Below are 20,367 nucleotides of genomic sequence, written 5' to 3'. Positions count from 1 at the left end.
CAAAAGCTTTTTAATGAGTTCCCAACCTTAAATACAAGCCACCTCCTCCCTCCCCGTTAGGTACATTCTTTGGGCACCACAGTATCCCTTTTAAAAGAATTGAGTATGCTGCTGTACTGGATCCTTCACACTTATTCCCTCTAAGTAGAATGCTATTCTCCCACTACCACAAAAGTTAACTCTTACCTCACTCAGATCTCTGTGCAAATATCACTTCTCAGGCCGGTGCCGCGGCTCACTAGACTAATCCTCCGCCTGTGGCGCTGGTACCCTGGCTTCTAGTCCTGGTTGGGGCACCGGATTCTGTCCTGGTTGCTCCTCTTCCAGTCCAGCTCTCTGCTGTGGCCTGGGAGTGCAGTGGAGGATGGCCCAAGTCCTTGGGCCCTGCACCCACATGGGAGACCAGGAGAAGCACCTGGCTCCTGGCCTCGGATCGGGACAGCACGCCGGCCGTAGCGGCCATTTGGGGGGTGAACCAATGGAAGGAAGACCTTTCTTTCTCTCTCTCTCTCTCTCTAACTTTGCCTGTCAAAAATAAAATAAAAAAGTTAAAAAAAATCACCGCTCAGAGACTTTCTCTGGTGCTTCATCTCTCCATCTAAAATAGTGCTCCTATCACACTCTACCCTCCTGCCATGTTCCAGTTTTCACTTAGTACACTTATAACCACCTGGCAGTATGTTTTAAATATATATTTAAAGCTATATTCCTGGGGGGCTGGCACTGTGGTGTAGCCAGTAAAGCCGCTGCCTGTGATGCCAGTACTCTATGTGAACATCGGTTCGAGTCCTGGCTGTTCCACTTCGGATCCAGCTCCCTGCTAATGTACCTGGGAAAGCAGTGGAAGTTGGCCCAAGTGTCCCATACACCCACATGGGAGACCCAGAAGCCCCTGGCTCTTGCTTTTAGTCTGTCCCAGCCCTGGCAGTTATAGCCATTTGGGGAGTTAACCAGTGCATGGAGGATTTCTCTGTCTTTCCCTTTCTCTCTGTAACTCTGCCTTTCAAATAAATTTAAAAAATTGAAAAAACTGTATTCCCACTAAAATATGAGCTCCATGATGGCAAATGATTTATCTCCTATCTACTAACACATAGGGTGGTACCTAGAATATAGCAAGGGTTTGATAAATTAAATAGCTGAATATTTTTTCCTTTATTCATTATTTTTTATTTGCTACCATGTACTCTATTTTAATTCCTAACACATAGAAATATGAATGGCAGTGTGTACCTTCCAGAAGCTTTTGGTCTAGAAGAAGATACACGCACACACATATGTGTGTGTGTGTGTGTGTGTGTGTGTATATATAGTACAAGGTACAAAAGACAAAAGACATAATTTACTTAGAGGAGGTAGTAGAGAGGGTTATTAGGAACAAATAGAAGGTTTGTACCGAATAGGATTTAAAAGAATGAATAAAATTTTACCGGGTAGATGAAAGTATGTACGTGTGGGGAGAATCAGTACAATCTAAGGGTATGGTGCATGTACAGGCTTCTCTTGGGGAAGTACAAGTAATTTGGCATATTGGAAAAACTGGTATGGTGGGAAGTTGGTAAACATGACACTAGATAAACAGGGAGGACTCAGAATATAAAGAACCTTATATGAGGCGTTGAGAAATACAAATTTTCTCCAATAGCTGGAGGGGAAACTCCCAAAACTTTTAAGATTGGATTGATATGGTAGGTTTTTACACTGGCCATTTCATTCACTTTCAAGGGTGGGGAAGGTCCTGCCTGCAGTCCATATTAGATCCTCCAAATCATCTGGTCTGGGCCTGCCAAGGCAACCACAAGTGACACTTGAAATCCAGTAGATCTATAGTAGGCTAATTTTTAAGTTGATAATTTCGTATGGCCTGAAAATGATATAACAAATATCCAAATGGCCTGTGTAAGAAAAAAGAATCCCCACCCCTGCAACATTCCATAGTAAAAAATTCAGCCTGAAAACAGTCCAGATGAATGTCTGAAGTATAAATAGTTGAGGGAAAATAAAAGAATGCATGAGACTCACAATTCTGTGAAAAAAAAAAAAAAAACTGAGATCATACAACTTTTGCCTTTGCTTCTATAATTTAAAAAGCAAGCATCTCACATAAATCTGGGTTCCTAGGTAGACATTCCTATAAGGAAAAGAAATTATGATCAGGCAATTCAAGTAATTCAGCTGGGATTGCAGTTTATTTTTTACTTTTGCTATCAGTCCCCTGTGAGTTTTGCTAGTGAGGTCAGAGTTTAATAGACTAACCACCCCTGGATAAAGTGTTAACATTAATTTTTGAACAAGCAGAGTTGATAACAAGAACCCTTGGTAATATCTCCCAAGCACAGAGATACTGCAAACATCTTGAATAAATAGCTTTACTATTTAGGTAGATTGTTATAATCATTAACTTTTTATATCACTGTAAAAATTAATAGAATTTATTAGGAATTTCAGAAAACAAAGCTTTGCAACTACAGCTAACACATAATTTGATTAACAAAATATCTGCTTTTAAAACAGAATTAATTTATATCCAGGAGCATGCTTGTTGGAAACAATGAAATGTTTCTGTTCATTAAAAATATATTATCAATAAAAACAGAACAACTATCATATAAAAGCAATGCATAAATGTAAACTAGTCAATTTATTCCCATTACCCATATTATGATTTATCTTATGGCTATAGTATTTTAAATCATTAATAAATGCAGAGATATATAACACATATACAGGAAATTCTAAAAAATAATGATTTCATTAAATAATTACTATTATACTGCATCAGAATTTTCTTTGTAATCTGGATCCAACATCAGGAGATGAACTGGCTCTTGGTTGGCTGTTCTGTAACAATTTCAGAATATTATTTTACTATAGTATTTATAGACTTTAATAGATGAATCTGCTTACAGATTATAAACTACAATAAAATTAAACTGATAAATTACACTTTTCAAATGCTACATTTACACAAACTTCAACAAAACTGAGTACCATACCACTTTATGTAAGGCATCATACTAAATATAATAATTAACAATTTCCACTCTTTGCTATTGGTAAGATATGCTTAAGAGGTGTTTTCTATTATAGTCTTCTGTGTAAACTGTTAAAATTTATTTTATTTTCTACAGGAAGTACTTGGAACCTATATAACACTCAAGGGGTAGTTTAACAACAGATTTTGGGCTAAAGAAATAAGTTCTTTGGTAATTGTTAAAATTTAAATTTATTTTAATAATTAAGGGTAATTGTTAAAAATAAATTTACTTTGCTTTACAAACAAAATACTTTAAAATTAAAATTATGCTTCTATGATTCATGGTTTTTCATTGGAAATCATAGCCCAGGCGATAGCAGGGTCTGCAGGTTATACTGCGCTGTTTTGTACTGTCTCTGAGAATGCAAGCAGCCAAAGCAGGCAGACTGACATACAGGAAGAACTTAAATTCAGTGAATCCAAAGGAACCAATTGATAACTTCTGCATAAAGAAAATGTCAGGCTGTATGGTTGCCCAAAAGGGGAAACTTCTCTGAATGTTGGGCAGCACAAAGGTTGGGCTGAAAAAACCCTCTTTTTCCACAAGGCTGACATGGGAGTCAAGTCCTGAGGAATAAGTAGAAGAGGGGGCAGATAAAAGAGCAAATCCTGCGAGGTTATGTGAGCTGTGTGAGCCTTAAAAGCATTCAAAGTGTTCCAGAGGGACCTGCCAGTTATTCAACAGTGTGTAAGTGATGAGTCTGGGGAGGAACTGAACACAAGGCTGGAGAGGTCTTTAATGTCCTTCTGTGAGTTTTATTTCTCTCTTTTAGGTGATAGTCACTGAAGACGGGTTTTAAGCAGGAGAGTGATATGTTCATAGCTGTGTTTCACAGAGATTACTCCGGTGACAGTGGTGTAAAAGATCACAGTATGCAAACTGGGAGGCTGATAAAATGGTCGATGAGACATGATAAATTATTATATGAATTATTACTACTTTTTCAGAGTTTTTTTTTTTTGACAGGCAGAGTGGATAGTGAGAGAGAGAGACAGAGAGAAAGGTCTTCCTTTCCCGTTGGTTCACCCTCCAATGGCCGCCACGGCCGGCGCACCACGCTGATCCGATGGCAGGAGCCAGGTGCTTCTCCTGGTCTCCCATGGGATGCAGGGCCCAAGCACTTGGGCCAACCTTCACTGCACTCCAGGGCCACAGCAGAGAGCTGGCCTGGAAGGGGGGCAACCGGGACAGAATCCGGTGCCCCAACCGGGATTAGAACCCAGTGTGCCGGTGCCCCTAGGCGGAGGATTAGCTTATTGAGCTGTGGCGCCGGCCCAGAGTTCTTTTTTTAAAAGATTTATTTATTTGAAAGGCAGAATTACAGAGAGGCAGAGGCAGAAAGCGAGGTCTTCCATCTGCTGGTTCACTCCCCCAATGGAGTGAGCTGGGCCTATCTGAAGCCAGGAGCCTGGAGCTTCTTTTGGTCTCCCACATGGGTGTAGGGGCCCAAAGATTTGGGTCATCTCCTGCTGCTTTCCTAGGCACATTAGCTTGGAGCTGAGTCAGAAGTGGAGCAGCCAGGACTCAAACCGGAGCCCATATGGGATGCTGGCACTGCAGGAAGTGGCTTTACCTGCTATGCCACAGTGCTAGCCTGCAGAGATTTATTTATTCATTTTGAAAGTCAGAGTTACAGAGAGAGCGAAAGGGAGAGAGAGAGAGATCTTCCATTCCCTGATTCAGGCCCAGGTGGCCCAGGAGTCATGAGCTTTATCTGGTTCTTTCATATGGGTGGCAGGGGCCCAAGTGCTTGGGCTATCTTCTGTTGCTTTCCCAGGCCATTAGCAGGGAGCTGAATCAGAGGTGGAGCAGCGGGGACCTGAACAGATGCCCATACGGCTGCCAGAGTCACAGATAGTGCCTTTACCTGATACGAAACAACACCAGTCCCATGATAAATTCTTAAACTAAAAACAGTATCGAGGAGACACAAAATGGCTCAACAGTGTACAGCCACACTAACTTAAGCTGTTCTTGGACATGAAAAGAAAAAGGGAAGGACTCCAGGGATCTGAGTGATGAAAATTTTTGGCAAAAAAGTGAAAGACAACAATGAAGACTCCATGCGACAAGAAAGACACCGCTCAGTGCAGCCAGCTGCCTGCCGTGAGCTGCCATCCTAGCATGTTAAGGTAGGAAGAAATTGCCGCATGCCCTGCTGCTTGCAGTTTTAGCTGAGAGGGAACTCCACAGTCACCTGCTGATTTTCACATCAGCCTGGGGAGCTGACTGGGGTCTGAGCAACTGCCAGGCTTACAGCAGGGAAGCTGCATCCCGCACCCCCCCCCCCCCCAATCAGGGAAGTAATGCAGTGCTTCTACCAGCATCACAATCAGAGTCAGGGCAACTGTGGGAATTCTGGGGCATTAGCCCCAGAGCTATGCTCATGCACTCTTTGTAAGCCAGGAGGTTTTGCCTTAGCTTCTAGGGGCTAACACCAGAAGCAGCCCTAAAAATCCACTCTCACCCTGGGAGATCTGGGTAATAATCCCAGTGTACCCTATAAGACCAGGACTGTAACACTTTGTTCTAAATTTTGTGGTGCCAGTGGATCTACCTGGTGGACCTAGGGAAGAACCTATGTGCATTCCACCTCTCTGGGCTCATACCCTCCAGAGTAAAATCTCCTGTATACCTTGCAGTCACTCTATAAGACTGGAACAGGTTTCAGTTCACACCCCCTAGTCCTAGGACTGGGGCTGTTGGTATTGTAAGTCACAGCACCAATTGGACTCTCTTGGAAGGACCTGATGAAGGGTTTATATATATCACATAGTCCTAGATCCACAATAATTGGTGCCACAAGCTGCATCATTACTCAGGCTTATCAGTAGGACAAGGGGGCAGCCACCCTTGTCTTAGCACCAAGAACAAGGCCCTGGCTATCACATTTGCCAAGGTGATTGACATTAACTCTCTATGGATAAAGACACACACCTAAGGAAATATTTATTACTCTCAAAGCCACACTTCTATCCCTATGAACTGCAGCAGACTAGACTACTGTGTCACTTAAAGACACACCTGACACTGATTAAGACAATATAAAAAAGGCCGGCACCGCGGCTCAATAGGCTAATCCTCCGCCTTGCGTCACCGGCACACTGGGTTCTAGTCCCGCTTGGGGTGCCGGATTCTGTCCCGGTTGCCCCTCTTTCAGGCCAGCTCTCTGCTGTGGCCCGGGAGTGCAGTGGAGGATGGCCCAAGTGCTTGGGCCCTGCACCGCATGGGAGACCAGGAGAAGCACCTGGCTCCTGCCTTTGGATCAGCGCAGTGCGCCAGCCACAGCGCGCCGGCCGCGGCGGCCATTGGAGGGTGAACCAATGGCAAAGGGAGACCTTTCTCTCTGTCTCTCTCTCTCACTGTCCACTCAGCCTGTCAAAAAAAAAAAAAAAAAAAAAAAAAAAAAAAAAAGGCCGGCGCCGCGGCTCACTAGGGTAATCCTCCGCCTTGCGGCGCCGGCACACCGGGTTCTAGTCCCGGTTGGGGCGCCAGATTCTGTCCCGGTTGCCCCTCTTCCAGGCCAGCTCTCTGCTGTGGCCAGGGAGTGCAGTGGAGGATGGCCCAAGTCCTTGGGTCCTGCACCCCATGGGAGACCAGGGTAAGTACCTGGCTCCTGCCATCGGATCAGCGTGGTGCGCCGGCCGTGGCGGCCATTGGAGGGTGAACCAACGGCAAAAGGAAGACCTTTCTCTCTGTCTCTCTCTCTCACTGTCCACTCTGCCTGTCAAAAAAAAAAAAAAAAAAAAAAAAAAAGACAAAATAAATCACTCAGAGACTATGCTCCTGGGCTCACCTAGAACAAAGACAAAGCAACAAGCCAAGTGATACACTGTATTCCAGCTAAACCATAAACTCTTTTCCAATAAAGCCTACTCTATAAATAAAAAGGGACAAGTATACCAGATGGGCAGACATCAATGTAGAGACACAGGAGACATGAAGAAACAAGGTAGCATGACGCTTCCAAAAGAACACAATAATGCTCCATAACTAGATCCTAAACTTAAGGAAATCTATGAAATTACAGCTATAGAAGTCAAAATAATGATTATAAGGAAACTCAATGGAATGCAAGAGAATAGAGATTAAGAAATGAGGAAATCAGTGAGTGACATGCATGAAAATATTACCAAGGAGGTAAAACTCATTAAGAAGAATCAAACAGGCCGGCGCCGCGGCTCACTAGGCTAATCCTCCGCCTAGCGGCGCCGGCACACCGGGTTCTAGTCCCGGTCGGGGCGCCGGATTCTGTCCCGGTTGCCCCTCTTCCAGGCCAGCCCTCTGCTGTGGCCAGGGAGTGCAGTGGAGGATGGCCCAGGTGCTTGGGCCCTGCACCCCATGGGAGACCAGGAAAAGCACCTGGCTCCTGGCTCCTGCCATCGGATCAGCGCGGTGCGCCGGCCGCAGCGCGCCAACCGCGGTGGCCATTGGAGGGTGAACCAACGGCAAAGGAAGACCTTTCTCTCTGTCTCTCTCTCTCACTGTCCACTCTGCCTGTCCAAAAAAAAAAAAAAAAAAAAAAAAAAAAAAAAAAAAAAAGAAGAATCAAACAGAAATTTTGGAGATGAAATCTTCAATCAGTGAAATAAAAAATATGATTGAGAGTATTAACAGCAGAATAGACCAAGTGGAGGGAAAATTTCTGACCTCAAGGATAAGAATTTTGAAATAACCCGATCACATAAAAATAAAGAGAAAAGAATTAAAAAGAATGAAGAAAGCCTACATGAAATATGGGATATTAAACAATCAAGTATTTATTTTACAGGTTTTCCTGAAGGAGAAGAAAAGGAAAAGTTCATTGAAAACTTGACAAATGAAATAACAGCTGAAAACTTCTCAGGTCTTGAAAGAGACACGGACATTCAGATACCAAAAATTCAAAGAATCCCAAGCAGACCCAACCAAAAAAAAAGTCTTATCTAAGGCATATAGTCAACAAATTGTCAAAAGTTAAAGACAAAGAGAGAATCATAAAGACAGTAAGAGAAAAATGCCAAGTTACATATAAAGGTAAACCAATTAGATTAACATCAGACTTCTCAGTGGAAACCCTACTGTCCACAAGAGAGTGGGAGGATATATTCAAGGTCTTAAAAGAAAAAAAAACCTGCCAATCAAGAATATTATATTCAGTCAAGCTGTCCTTTAAAAGTGAAGGAGAGGAGCTGACACTGTGGTGTAGTGGGTAAAGCCCCTGCCTGCAGATCCGGCATCCCATATGGGTCCTGGTTCAAGTCCCAGCTGCTCCACTTCTGATCCAGATTTCTGCTATGGTCTGGGAAAATAGTAGAAGATGACCTAAGTCCTTGGGCCCCTGTACCCGCGTGGGAGATCCAGAAGAACCTCTTGGCACCTAGCTTTGGATCAGTGCAGCTCCAGCCATTGTGGCCAATTAGGGAATTAACCAGTGGATAGAAGACATCTCTCTCTTTCTGCCTCTCCTTCTCTCTCTGTGTAACTCTTACTCTCAAGTAAATAAGTAAATTTTTTTTAAAAAAAAGTGAAGGAGAGGGGCTTGCATGGTGGCATAGTGGGTAAAACCACTGCCTATGACAGTGGCATCCCATAAGAGTGTTGGTTTGTGTCCCGGCTGCTCCATTTCAGATCCAGCTCACTGCTAATGTGCGTGGGAAAGCACTGGAACTTGGCCCAAGTATTTGGGCCCCTGCACCCTCATTGGAGATCAGGAAGAAACTATTGGTTCCTGGATTTGGTCTGGCCCAGCACTGGCCATTGCAGCCATTTGGGGAGTGAATCAGCAGATGCAAGATCTCTCTCTCTCTCTCTCTCTCTCTCTCTCTCTCTCTAACTCTATCTTTCAAATAAATAAATCTTATAAAAAAAGGTTATGGAGGGATAAGGTATTTTCCACATAAGCAAAAACTGAGAGAATTACCACCACCAGACTAGCCTTACAAGAAATTATGAAGGGCATCCTGCATTATAAGTAAACATGAAAACTCATGTCACCACCAAATTCACAAACAGAGCAGGAAGAATCAATATCCAATCAATAAAATGACAGACTGAAAATGAAGGGTTGGGAAAAGATATACTAGGCAAATGGAAAGCAAAAGCAAGCAGGCCTAGCTATCCTGATATCGGATAAAACAAACTTTAAATCAAAAAGTATAAAAAGATAAAGGACATTATATTTGATAAAAAGTTCTGTTCAGCAATAAGACATGACAATCAGGCTGGCGCCGTGGCTCAATAGGCTAATCTTCTGCTTTGCAGCGCCGGCACACCGGGTTCTAGTCCCAGTCGGGGCGCCGGATTCTGTCCTGGTTGCCCCTCTTCCAGGCCAGCTCTCTGCTGTGGCCCGGGAGTGCAGTGGAGGATGGCCCAAGTGCTTGGGCCCTGCACCCCATGGGAGACCAGGATAAGTACCTGGCTCCTGCCATTAGATCAGCGCGGTGCGCCGGCTGTGGCGGCCATTGGAGGGTGAACCAACGGCAAAGGAAGACCTTTCTCTCTGTCTCTCTCTCTCACTGTCCACTCTGCCTGTCAAAAAAAAAAAAAAAAAAAGACATGACAATCATAAATGTATATGCATCCAACACAAAACTACTCAGATATAAACTGCCAATCTTGTTAGACCTCAAGGAAGAGATAGACACCAGTAAAATAATACTGGGTAATTTCAATACCCTACTCTCATCAATTGACAGATCATTCAGATAGAAAGTCAATAAAGATACATTGGAGTTGAAATATACTAATGAGAAAACACACTATCAGACATTTACAGGACATTTCTCCCAACAGCTACAGAATACACATTCTTCTCAACAGTACATGGAACATTTTCTAGAATGGAGCATATGTTAGGCCACAAATGAAGTCTCAGCAAGTTTAAAAAGATTGAAATCATATCTTGTATATTTTCAGACCTTAAAGGAATAAAACTTGAAATCAACCAGAACAATAGAATACTCATAAATGCTTGGAAATTAAACAACATGCTACTGAATGATCAATGAGTCATTGAAGAAATTAAAAAGGAAATCAAAAACGTTCTTGAAATAAATGAAAAAGAAAATAAAACATATCAAAATGTGGGATATAATAAAAGCAGAGGGAAGTTTATAGCATTAAGTGATTAGATTTTAAAAAGGGAAATGTCTCAATTTAATAATCTGATGATACATCTTGAAAACTTACAAAAACAAGAACAAATCAAACCAAAAATCAGCTGGAGGTAAGAAATAATAAGGCTCAGAGCAAAAATAAATGAAACTAAAAAAAGCAAAAGATCAAAAACCAAAAAGGTGGCTTTTTTGAGAAGATAAGCAAAATAGATAACCTCTAGAAAGACTAACAAGGAAAAAAAGTGAAAAATTCAAATAAAATTAGTTTTGAAAAAGCAGCCATTACAACTGATACCACTGAAATACAAAGGACCATAAGAAACTACTATGAAGAACTATACAGTAATAAACTGGAAAACCTGAAAGAAATGGATAAATTCATAGATTGATATGACCTACCAAGATTAACTCAAGAAGATATAGACAACCCGAGCAGAACAGTAACAAGCAATGAGATTGAAGCAGTAATCAAAAGTTTTCCATCAAGGAGAAGTCCTGGACCTGATGGCTTTACTACTGAATTCTACAAAACAAAATTAAAAAAGTACAATATTCTTCAAGCTATTCTAAATATTGAACAGGATGGAATTCTGCCAAACTCTTTTTATGAGACCAGCATTATTTTTTTAAATTATTTATTTATTTGACAGGTAGAGTTACAGATAGTGAGAGAGAGACAGAGAGAAAGGTCTTCCTTTTCATTGGTTCACTCCCCAGAAGGCCGCTACTGCTGGCACTGCGCTGATCCGAAGCCAGGAGCCAGGTGCTTTCTCCTGGTCTCCCATGTGGGTGCAGGGCCCAAGCACCTGGGCCATCCTCCTCCGCCTTCCTGGGCCATAGCAGAGAGCTGGAATGGGAGAAGAGCAACCAGGACTAGAACCCAGCGCCCATATGGGATGCCAGCACTGAAGGCAGAGGATTAACCTAGTGCGCCACCGCACTGGCCCCCAAGGCCAGCATTATCAAACAAAGACGTGACATGAAAACTACAGACCCATATCCTTAATGAACATAGATGCAAAGATTCTCAACCTAATACTAGCAAATCTAATTTAAAACCTCATCAAAAAGAACATACATCATGATCAAGTGGTATCTATCACAGAAATGCAAGGGTGGTTCAACATTCTCAAGTCAATAAATGTAAATCAGATCAGTAGGATGAAGAACAAAAAACTTTGTCATCTCAATAGATGAAGAAAGCATTTGATAAGATTCAAGACCCCTGGGAGCTGGCGCCGTGGCTCACTTGGCTAATCCTCCGCCTGTGGCGCCAGCATCCCATATGGGCACTGGGTTCTAGTCCCAGCTGCTGTTCTCTAGTCCAGCTCTCTGTTGTGGCCCAGGAGGGCAGTGGAGGATGGCCCAAGTGATTGGGCACCCGCAACCACATGGGAGACCAGGAGGAAGCACCTGGCTCCAGGCTTCGGATCGGCACAGCACCAGCCGTAGTGGCCATTTGGGGGGTGAACCAACAGAAGGAAGACCTGTCTCTCTCACTGTCTAACTCTGTCAAATAAGTAAAAAAAAAAAAAAAAATCAACACCCCTTCATGATAAAAACTCTCCAAAAGGAACATTCCTCCAAATTATAAAGGCTATATATGAGAAAACTACAGTCCATATCATACCGAATGAGGAAAAGCTGAAAATATTTCCCCTCAAATCTGAAACCAGACAAGGATGTCCAATTTTGCCACTTTTGTTCAGTACATACTGAAAGGTTTAGCAAGAGCAATTAGACAGGAGAAAGAAAGAAAGAAAGGAAGGAAGGAAGGAAGGAAGGAAGGAAGGAAGGAAGGAAGGAAGGAAGGAAGGAAGGAAAAGAAAGAAAGAGAAAAAGAAAGAAAGAAAGAAAGAAAGAAAGAGAAAGAAAGAGAGAGAGAGAGAGAGAGAGAGAGAGAGAGAAAGGGCATCAAAATAGGAAAAGAGGAAGTCAAATATCCATGTGTGCAGCAGAAATAAAACACTCTACCAAAAAGCTGTTAGGATTGATAAACCAATTCAGTAAAGTTACAGGTTACAAAATAAATACACCAAAACCAGTTACTTTCTTTTATGGTAATGATAAACTGAAAGAAAAATCAAGAAAGAAATGCCATTCACAATAGCCACAAAAATATCAAATATTTAAGAGTAAATTTAACCAAAGAATTGAATGATCTCTACAATGAAAATGGTCAAACAATGATGATAGAAATCAAGTTCATAAAAAATTGGAAAGATATTCCTTGCTCACCGGTTGGGAGAATCAATGTCATTAAGATGTCTATACTACCTAAAGCAATCTACAGATTCAATGCAATCCCTATCAAAATACTGATAGCATTCTTTACAGAGTTAGAAAAAGAGGTCCTGGGGCCGGTGTTGTGGCGCAGCAGGTTAGAGCTCCAGCCTGCAGCACCAGTGTCCCATATGGGTACCAGCTCAGATCTCAGCTGCTCCTCTTCTGACCCAGCTCTCTGCTATGGCCTTGGAAGGCGGTGGAGGATGGTCCATGTGGGAAATCCAGAGGAAGCTCCTGACTCCTGATTGGATTGGCTCAGCTCTGGCTGTTCTGGCCATTTGGGAATGGGCCAGCAGATGGAAGACCTCTCTCTCTCTCTCTGTGTCTACCTCTCTCTGTAACTCTGTCTGTCAAATAAATAAAAAATATATTTTTTAAAAAAGAAAAATAGATCCTAAAATTCATACAGAATCATAGAAGACCCAGAATAGCTAAAGTGATCTTGAAGAAAAATCAAGCTGGAGGTATCACAATACTGATCAAAACATATTACAAATCTATAGTAATTAAAACACCATAGTATTAGCATAAAAACTGATGCACCAATTAATGGAACAGAATAGAGACCCCAAAAATTAATTCACATACCATATAGCCAAAAGATTTTTGAGAAAAGTGCTCAGATCATACTGTAGAGTAAGGATAATCTCTTAAAAAATGGTGCTTAGTGTGCTGTACATTGAGATTTAATGCTATAACTAGTACTCAAACAGTATTTTTCACTTTATGTTTCTGTGTGGGAGCAAACTGTTGAAATCTTTACTTAATGTATGCTAAACTGATCTTCTGTATATAAAGAGAATCGAAAATGAATCATGATGTGAATGGAAGGGGAGAGGGAGTGGGAAAGGGGAGGGTTGCGGGTGGGAGGAACGTTATGGGGGAGAAGCCATTGTAATCCATAAGCTGTACTTTGGAAATTTATATTCATTAAATAAAAGTTAAAAAAAAACAATCAAATAGGGCCAAATTCCTTCCCTTGGGGTTTTCAAACCTTGAATTATGACAATAAAGTCTGACTACATTCTTTAAGAAAAAAAAATGGTGCTGGCAAAACTGGATGTATATATGTACAAGAATGAAATTAGATACATACCTGTCACCATATTCAAAAATCAACTCAAGATGGATCAAAGACCTAAATTTGAGATCTGAGACCATGAAGTTGCTGGAAGAAAATGTAGGGGAAATACTCTAAGATATTGGTGTAGGAGATGACTTCTTGGACAAGACTCCCTTAGCACAGGCAACAAGAGAAAAACTAAACAAATGGAACTGTATCAAACTCAGAAGCTTTTTAACAGAAAAGGAAACTAACAATAAAGTGAAGATATCCAACAGAATAGAAAAAATTATTTGCAAGCCATCTATATGACAAATAACTAATATCCTAATATATCATCAAAAACTCAATAACAACAAAACAATCCAGTTGAGAAATGGACAAAGGACTTCAATAGACAGTTCTACAAAGAAAAAATACAAAATAACCAAAAATATATAGAAAATGCTCAACATCACTAGCATTCAGGGAAATGCAAATCAAAACCACAAAACCTCACCTGTGCCAGAATAGCTAAAATTCAAAAACACAGAGTAACAAATGTTGGCAAGGATGTGGACAAAGGAGAACACTTACATACTGTTGGTGGGAATGTAAACTAGTACAGCCACTGAGGAAAACAACGTGAAGATTTCTTAAAAAAACTAGAAATGGACTTGCCATATGATCTAGCAATCTTACTACTGGGTTTATACCCAAAAGACTTGGAAACAATGTATCAAAGTGATACCTGTACCACCATGTTTATAGCAGCACTGTTCACAACAGTCAAAATTTGGAATCAACCAAGGTGTTCATCATCAGATAAGTGGCTAAAGAAAATGTGTTATATATACAAAATGGACTATTATTCAGCTATGAAAAAGAATGAAATTTTACCATTTTCAACAAAATGGAAGCAATTGGACAACATCATACTGAATGAAAAATAGCTGGATCAAGAAAGACAAATACCTCATGTTTGCCGGCACCGCGGCTCACTAGGCTAATCCTCCGCCTTGTAGCGCCGGCACACCGGGTTCTAGTCCCGGTCGGGGCGCCGGATTCTGTCCCGGTTGCCCCTCTTCCAGGCCAGCTCTCTGCTGTGGCCCGGGAAGGCAGTGGAGGATGGCCCAAGTGCTTGGGCCCTGCACCCACATGGGAGACCAGGATAAGTACCTGGCTCCTGCCATTGGATCAGCGCGGTGCACCGGCCACTGCACGCTGGCTGTGGCAGCCACTGGAGGGTGAACCAACGGCAAAGGAAGACCTTTCTCTCTGCCTCTCTCTCTCACTGTCCACTCTGTCGGTCAAAAAATAAAAAAAACCTTGAGTTAAAAACAGAAATTGCAAAATAAATTGCATGTGGACTTAAAAAAAACCAAAAACCTCATGTTCTCCCTTATGTATGGGAGCTAAGATTTAAAAAAAAAAAAAAGAAAGAAGAAAGAAATATCTGTATGTATCAGAACTGCTGCAAATATGGCTTTGTAAACCTTTGTTTTATACCTTTGTCAAATGAATGGTTAAAAATGTTATAGTAGGGGTGGCGCTGTGGCACAGCGGATTAATGTCCTGGCCTGAAGCACTGGCATCCCATGTGGGTGCCGGTTCAAGTCCCGGCTGCACCTCTTCCAATGCAGCTCTCTGCTATGGCCTGGGAAAGCAATAGAAGATGGTCCAAATCCTTGGGCCCCTGCAAACACGTGGGAAACCAGGAGGAGGCTCCTGGCTCCTGGCTTCGGATCAGCACAGCTCTGGCCATTGCGGCCAATTGGGGAGTAAACCAATGGAAGGAAGACCTCTCTCTCTCGCTTCACCTCTCCTCTCTCTGTGTAACTCTGACTTTCAAAGAAATAAATAAAAATCTTTAAAAATAGTTATAGTAGATCTTCATTATGTTCTTAGAATTGTTATCTACAAATCACATTGAATTTGTTAAAAACTAAAAAAGAATATTATACTACTATAGTTTTGGTGGTCTGTGACAACTTCAAAATTTACTATATATGGGTGAACTGGTCATTTTTCCATTCAATTATTGCTGATAGCCATTGTTTATATTCCTACTAATCTAGGGTTTTTTTTCTTTTTTACTTATTAAACTTATTTGGTGAAGTATTAAGCCTTTTCAACTGTAATGCAATTTAAAATGTTATCTCAAAAACTAAAAAAAAAAAAAAGAGAGAGAGAGAGAAAGGAAAAAGAAGAGTAGGAGGAAGAGAGTGGGAGGGAAGGAGCAGGGGAGGGAATATCATCATTGTATTCTTAGAATTGTATCTGCAAGGATGTACTTTCCTCTGAAGGGAGGAGAGAGCTTCCATTTTGCCTATGGCCCTGTTGAAATACTGAAGGAGTTTGTGGATCCAAAAATGCTTCCATAATAGCTTAGGCAGCTCATGTCAAGCGCCTAGGGTGATCACTGATGTCATACATAAGAGTGTTAATTATTAAATTAATAATTAGGAGTCATAGTGCACTAACTTCCCATGCAGGACCTCTGTCCTCAAAGAGCTGCGTTATGAGACTTAATAGTGAAACTTGTTCTCAAAGAAGTAATTCCTTTTAGTGTATTAAGTGGAGGATATTCTTATGTCACACAAATTATAGTTATGTCTAAGTACTCCCAAAAGATGTAGCATTCTTGGGTTCTTCTTTAATGATAACTAAGTTTCAAAAAAAAAAAAAAAAAAGTGAAATTACCAGCCCTTGTATGGGCTGTTGAGGAACAGCTTTTGTTCTTGTGTATTTTATGTTTTATTCACAGTTTTTTTGTTTTGATTTTTTTTCTCATACAAAGTGCTGAGCTCTTTACCTAGAATAGAGTTAATCTACTGTGTATAAAGTTAAATGAAAATAGATCTTAGTAAAAAATAGCACTGGGAACAGGAGAAGAGGAGGAGGGGTGGGAGGGCAGGTATAGAATTACTATGTTCCTAAAGTTGTATTTATGAAGTGTATGCAAATAAACTGTTAAAAACCAATTAAAAATTAAAAAATAAAAAGTAAAAACACTATCAATTGGAATGGAGAGTAGTGAATGGATTTGTGATGCAAGTAATAAGTATAATTAGGAAGATTTATTGACCGGAAAGGAATGAGGAACCTGGATAAATTATTTGTATTTGGGAAATTAAGTAGATGGTGGCATCATTAATTGAAATAAGGATTAAAAAAAGGAAAGATGTTGTGGGGAAGGGGGGAATGAAATTTTTGTTTTGAGACCTTGAGAAAATTACATGGTGTCCGTGAGTCAGAAGATTAAACAACAGAATATGTGGGAAACCATTTATCACTTTGTAATGATAGGAAATCAGTGTGTTTCCTTTCTTCTAATTATATCTCAACAATGTTCACTGTCACTAAAAAATCCCAATTTATTAAATAATAACATTCACTAAAAGGCATTGGAAGAATTCCAGAAACAGTGGTACTTTTGTTGAGTGAAAGACCCTGCCTCAGAATTGAAATAAAGTTTCAGGCTCAAATAAATCTATATTTTCACTATCATTTGAAGAAGGTAGATAATTTATCTATTGAAAGACTATGCATAAGAAATCATAAAAAGTCAACTAATAGTTTTTAAGTATTTAGCATTCTGTATTTCCTATGAAGCAGATAGATAAGTGAAAAGCAATTTAGATCAGAAGAATACAGTATAAAAAAGATTTTCAATTGGAAGGACAAAAATGTATGCTTCAGATACTATAGTATTAACTTCAGAGGACAGTGAGAGCATCATAAACTAAATTGGTTAGGAAGTCTTCATGAAGGAAGTGCTTCAAAGTCTGTGCTTAAATGGGCTGGATTTTGGAAAGCAGAGCAAAAAAAACCCCACAATTTTGTTCACTGGAAATCAATGTAAGCAAATCATGACGCAGAATGGAATATCAAAATTCAATGGCAATGTATGAGTGAACTTCAAAATTTCATAGAAAAGGTGTATAATGAAAAATGTGTGGATTTTAATAATTTTTGGTGCAGAAGGATAAGCTGCAGTTTGAGACACTGCATCCCACATCAGAGTGTCAGTTTGATTCCTGGTTCTTCCTTATCTGATCCAGCTTCCTGCTAATGCACCTGGGAAGACGCAGGTGACAGCCCAAGTTCTTAAGTCCCTGCTACCCATTTTGGAGATGCCAGGCTCCTGGTTTCAGCCTGGCCCCAGCCCCAGCCATTGCAGCCATCTGGGATGGAACCAGTGGATGGAAGATCTCTCCCTCTCTTGCTCTCTCCTCCTCTCTAACACTGCCTTTCAAATAATAATTTGAAAAAATCTCAGAACAGAGATATATTATGAAAAACAACTGAGCAAGCCCTTAATTAATTCTGTAGCAAAAATTTCTTTGTTGAACACCTAATTTGAGAATTGTGAGAGTACGGGTACTACTGTGGTTTGTGGATATACTTACTATAGACCTGAAAGGCTCCTGATCAGACAGATAAGACTGTTTTTCCTTTATTCTTTACCAGAATCCAGGGTTGAAGAAAAAGCATTCATTCAAAATAGTAACTTTTTTTTTTTTTTTTTTTTTTTTTTGGACAGGCAGAGTGGACAGTGAGAGAGAGAGACAGAGAGAAAGGTCTTCCTTTGCCGTTGGTTCACCCTCCAATGGCTGCCGCGGCTGGCGCGATGCGGCCGGCGCACCGCGCTGATCCGATGGCAGGAGCCAGGAGCCAGGTGCTTTTCCTGGTCTCCCATGGGGTGCAGGGCCCAAGCACCTGGGCCATCCTCCACTGCACTCCCGGGCCACAGCAGAGGGCTGGCCTGGAAGAGGGGCAACCGGGACAGAATCCGGCGCCCCGACAGGGACTAGAACCCGGTGTACCGGCGCCGCTAGGCGGAGGATTAGCCTAGTGAGCCGCGGCGCCGGCCAAAATAGTAACATTAATGTATAGTTTTGAAATTTCAAGACATGTACGGGATATGAGCAAGGGTAGTGATGATTTCCAATGTAAAACTTCTTAGCAATTTTCCAATTAGGCTACAAATCTGAAATTACTTGAGGATTGGTACATTAATAACTGCTTCTTCTCCCATGACTGATGAAATACTCCAGATGTAAAAATCTTTACATTCCGGCCATTTTTTAAAAATGTGAATATATTGCTTGATTCTAATGAAATATTTTATAAAAAAAATTTGGTTAGGAAGAAAAAAACTCTAAGAACCAATCAAGAAAAACTAATTTCATTACAGAGTTCTTACCTGTATTGATATGTACATAAAATCAAGAATTTTCTTAAAATGAGAAAAATTTTCTTCAAATACTTACCAGAAATGGTATTATTTGAAAAGTATTTTTGATAGATGAATGTTTGCCCATGGTTTCTTGTAGATCTGAAATATTTATACCACAATACAAAAATAATTTAGATATATGTATTCAAAGAGAATGACTTAAGAAGTATTAAATTCTGATGCTTCAAATATTCAAAATTTATTTTTCTATTCTAGAAACAATCTTCATATTTATATTAGGTTTGAAAATAAAAGTAAATTAGAAACAACTACATAACATTTATGTCTATAAAAGGGAATGCCTGATACTTTGACTATTATACAACAATCTTTATTCAAATATTACTTTTCTTTCAGTTTTTTAAACAAAAAGTGAATTTCATCCCTTGACCTCTCAGGAAAAGAAAGATATTTATTTAGATAGTGAGGTATAAAATTTGAGATATTTGGTCAACACTTTTCTTTTAATTTTCTAGGCTTTTCTCCATGTAATACCAAGTCTCTGAGCAAGAGAAAAAGAGTAAAAAAAATTCAGGCAAAATCTTTTTATGTGAAACTTCATCTGCCTAATTTTACATTTTAATTCTTATAACATTAGTTCTGTGTTGCTTGTGATGATCACTTCTCGACTTTCTTAATATATTCATTTTAAATATGCTTTTAATTTTAAATTAACATAAAGAGTATATAAAAGTCATATTTTAATTAATAATAATGAAGCTAGTGTCTGGGTAACCACATGGATTAAGAAATTTGAACATTATTACTGCTTCAGAAGCTTCCTTGAGCTCCCTGCCTGCTCCACACTGTTCAGATTTGTGTTCTCTTCCCTCACCCATAGATGTACCCAACCCACTACATTGACTTTGTAGTTTTAGCACAGATACATATACATCTCCAAGATAATCCTGTTTAGTTTCACATGTTTTTTGGATTCAACATAGATGAAATTGCACTATTTGTATTCACCTTTATTTACATATTTTTGCTCAAATTAAAAAATTTCTAGTTCCATCCACAGTAATCTGTTTAGTTGTAATTTGTTCTTTTTCTTTTTTTTAAGATTTATTTTATTTATTTGAAAGACAGAGTTACAGAGAGAAATAGATACAGAGAGAGAGAGAGGTCTTCCATCTTCTGGTTCACTCCCCAAATCGCTGCAAAAGCCAGAGCTGGGCCCATCTAAAGCCAGGAGCCAGGAGCTTCTTCCGGGTCTCCTGTGTGGGTACAGGGGCCCAAGCACTTGGGCCATCTCTCGCTGCTTTCTCAGGCACATTATCAGGGAGCCGGATCAGAAGCAGAGCAGCTGGCACTCAAACCAGCACCCATATGGGATACTGGCACTGCAGGCCGGGGCTTTAACTCACAGTACCACAGTGCTTGCTCCATTTGTTCATTTTTATCACATGAGTTTACTAAGTTCAGAAGTTTGTAATTTTTTGGTTTTATAAGCCAGTGATTCTATATACTTATATATGTTTCCTGACACACATGTGCAGTATTTTCTAGGAGCAAAGCTGCTGGGTTTTAAGGTATGCTTATGCTCAACTTATTAGATGAAGGTAAAACATTTCCTACAGATGTCATACCAATTTATACCCCACCAGCTTTACAAGAAAGCTGCTATTGCTGTACCTATATATTTTAAAGCTTTTATTTAAT

At 40.3% G+C, this 20,367-nt stretch overlaps 1 protein-coding gene across 14 annotated transcripts in view; it reads right to left on the bottom strand.

The window, feature by feature from the left end:
• Positions 1–20,367, bottom strand: part of CEP126 (centrosomal protein 126) — a 141,310-nt gene that overhangs the window by 29,986 nt on the left and 90,957 nt on the right. For 5 of the 14 annotated variants that reach the window (XM_070077315.1, XM_051849931.2, XM_051849933.2 and 2 more), the window contains exons 10-11: positions 18,740–18,804; positions 2,767–2,841 (exon numbers count right to left, since the gene is read on the bottom strand). In XM_070077315.1, coding sequence (XP_069933416.1) covers positions 2,779–2,841; positions 18,740–18,804 — 128 coding nt within the window. In that variant the 3' untranslated portion in view covers positions 2,767–2,778. Of the gene's footprint in view, positions 1–2,031; positions 2,842–13,517; positions 13,590–18,739; positions 18,805–20,367 lie in introns of those variants that run through there. The other 9 variants (XM_051849916.2, XM_070077352.1, XM_070077363.1 and 6 more) reach the window with 5 other exon arrangements.

Source organism: Oryctolagus cuniculus, chromosome 1, assembly GCF_964237555.1.
Source record: "Oryctolagus cuniculus chromosome 1, mOryCun1.1, whole genome shotgun sequence".
Lineage (NCBI taxonomy): Eukaryota > Metazoa > Chordata > Mammalia > Lagomorpha > Leporidae > Oryctolagus > Oryctolagus cuniculus.
The sequence above is the reverse complement of the archived record's forward strand: the minus strand, read 5'-3'. Positions and strand labels throughout refer to the sequence as shown.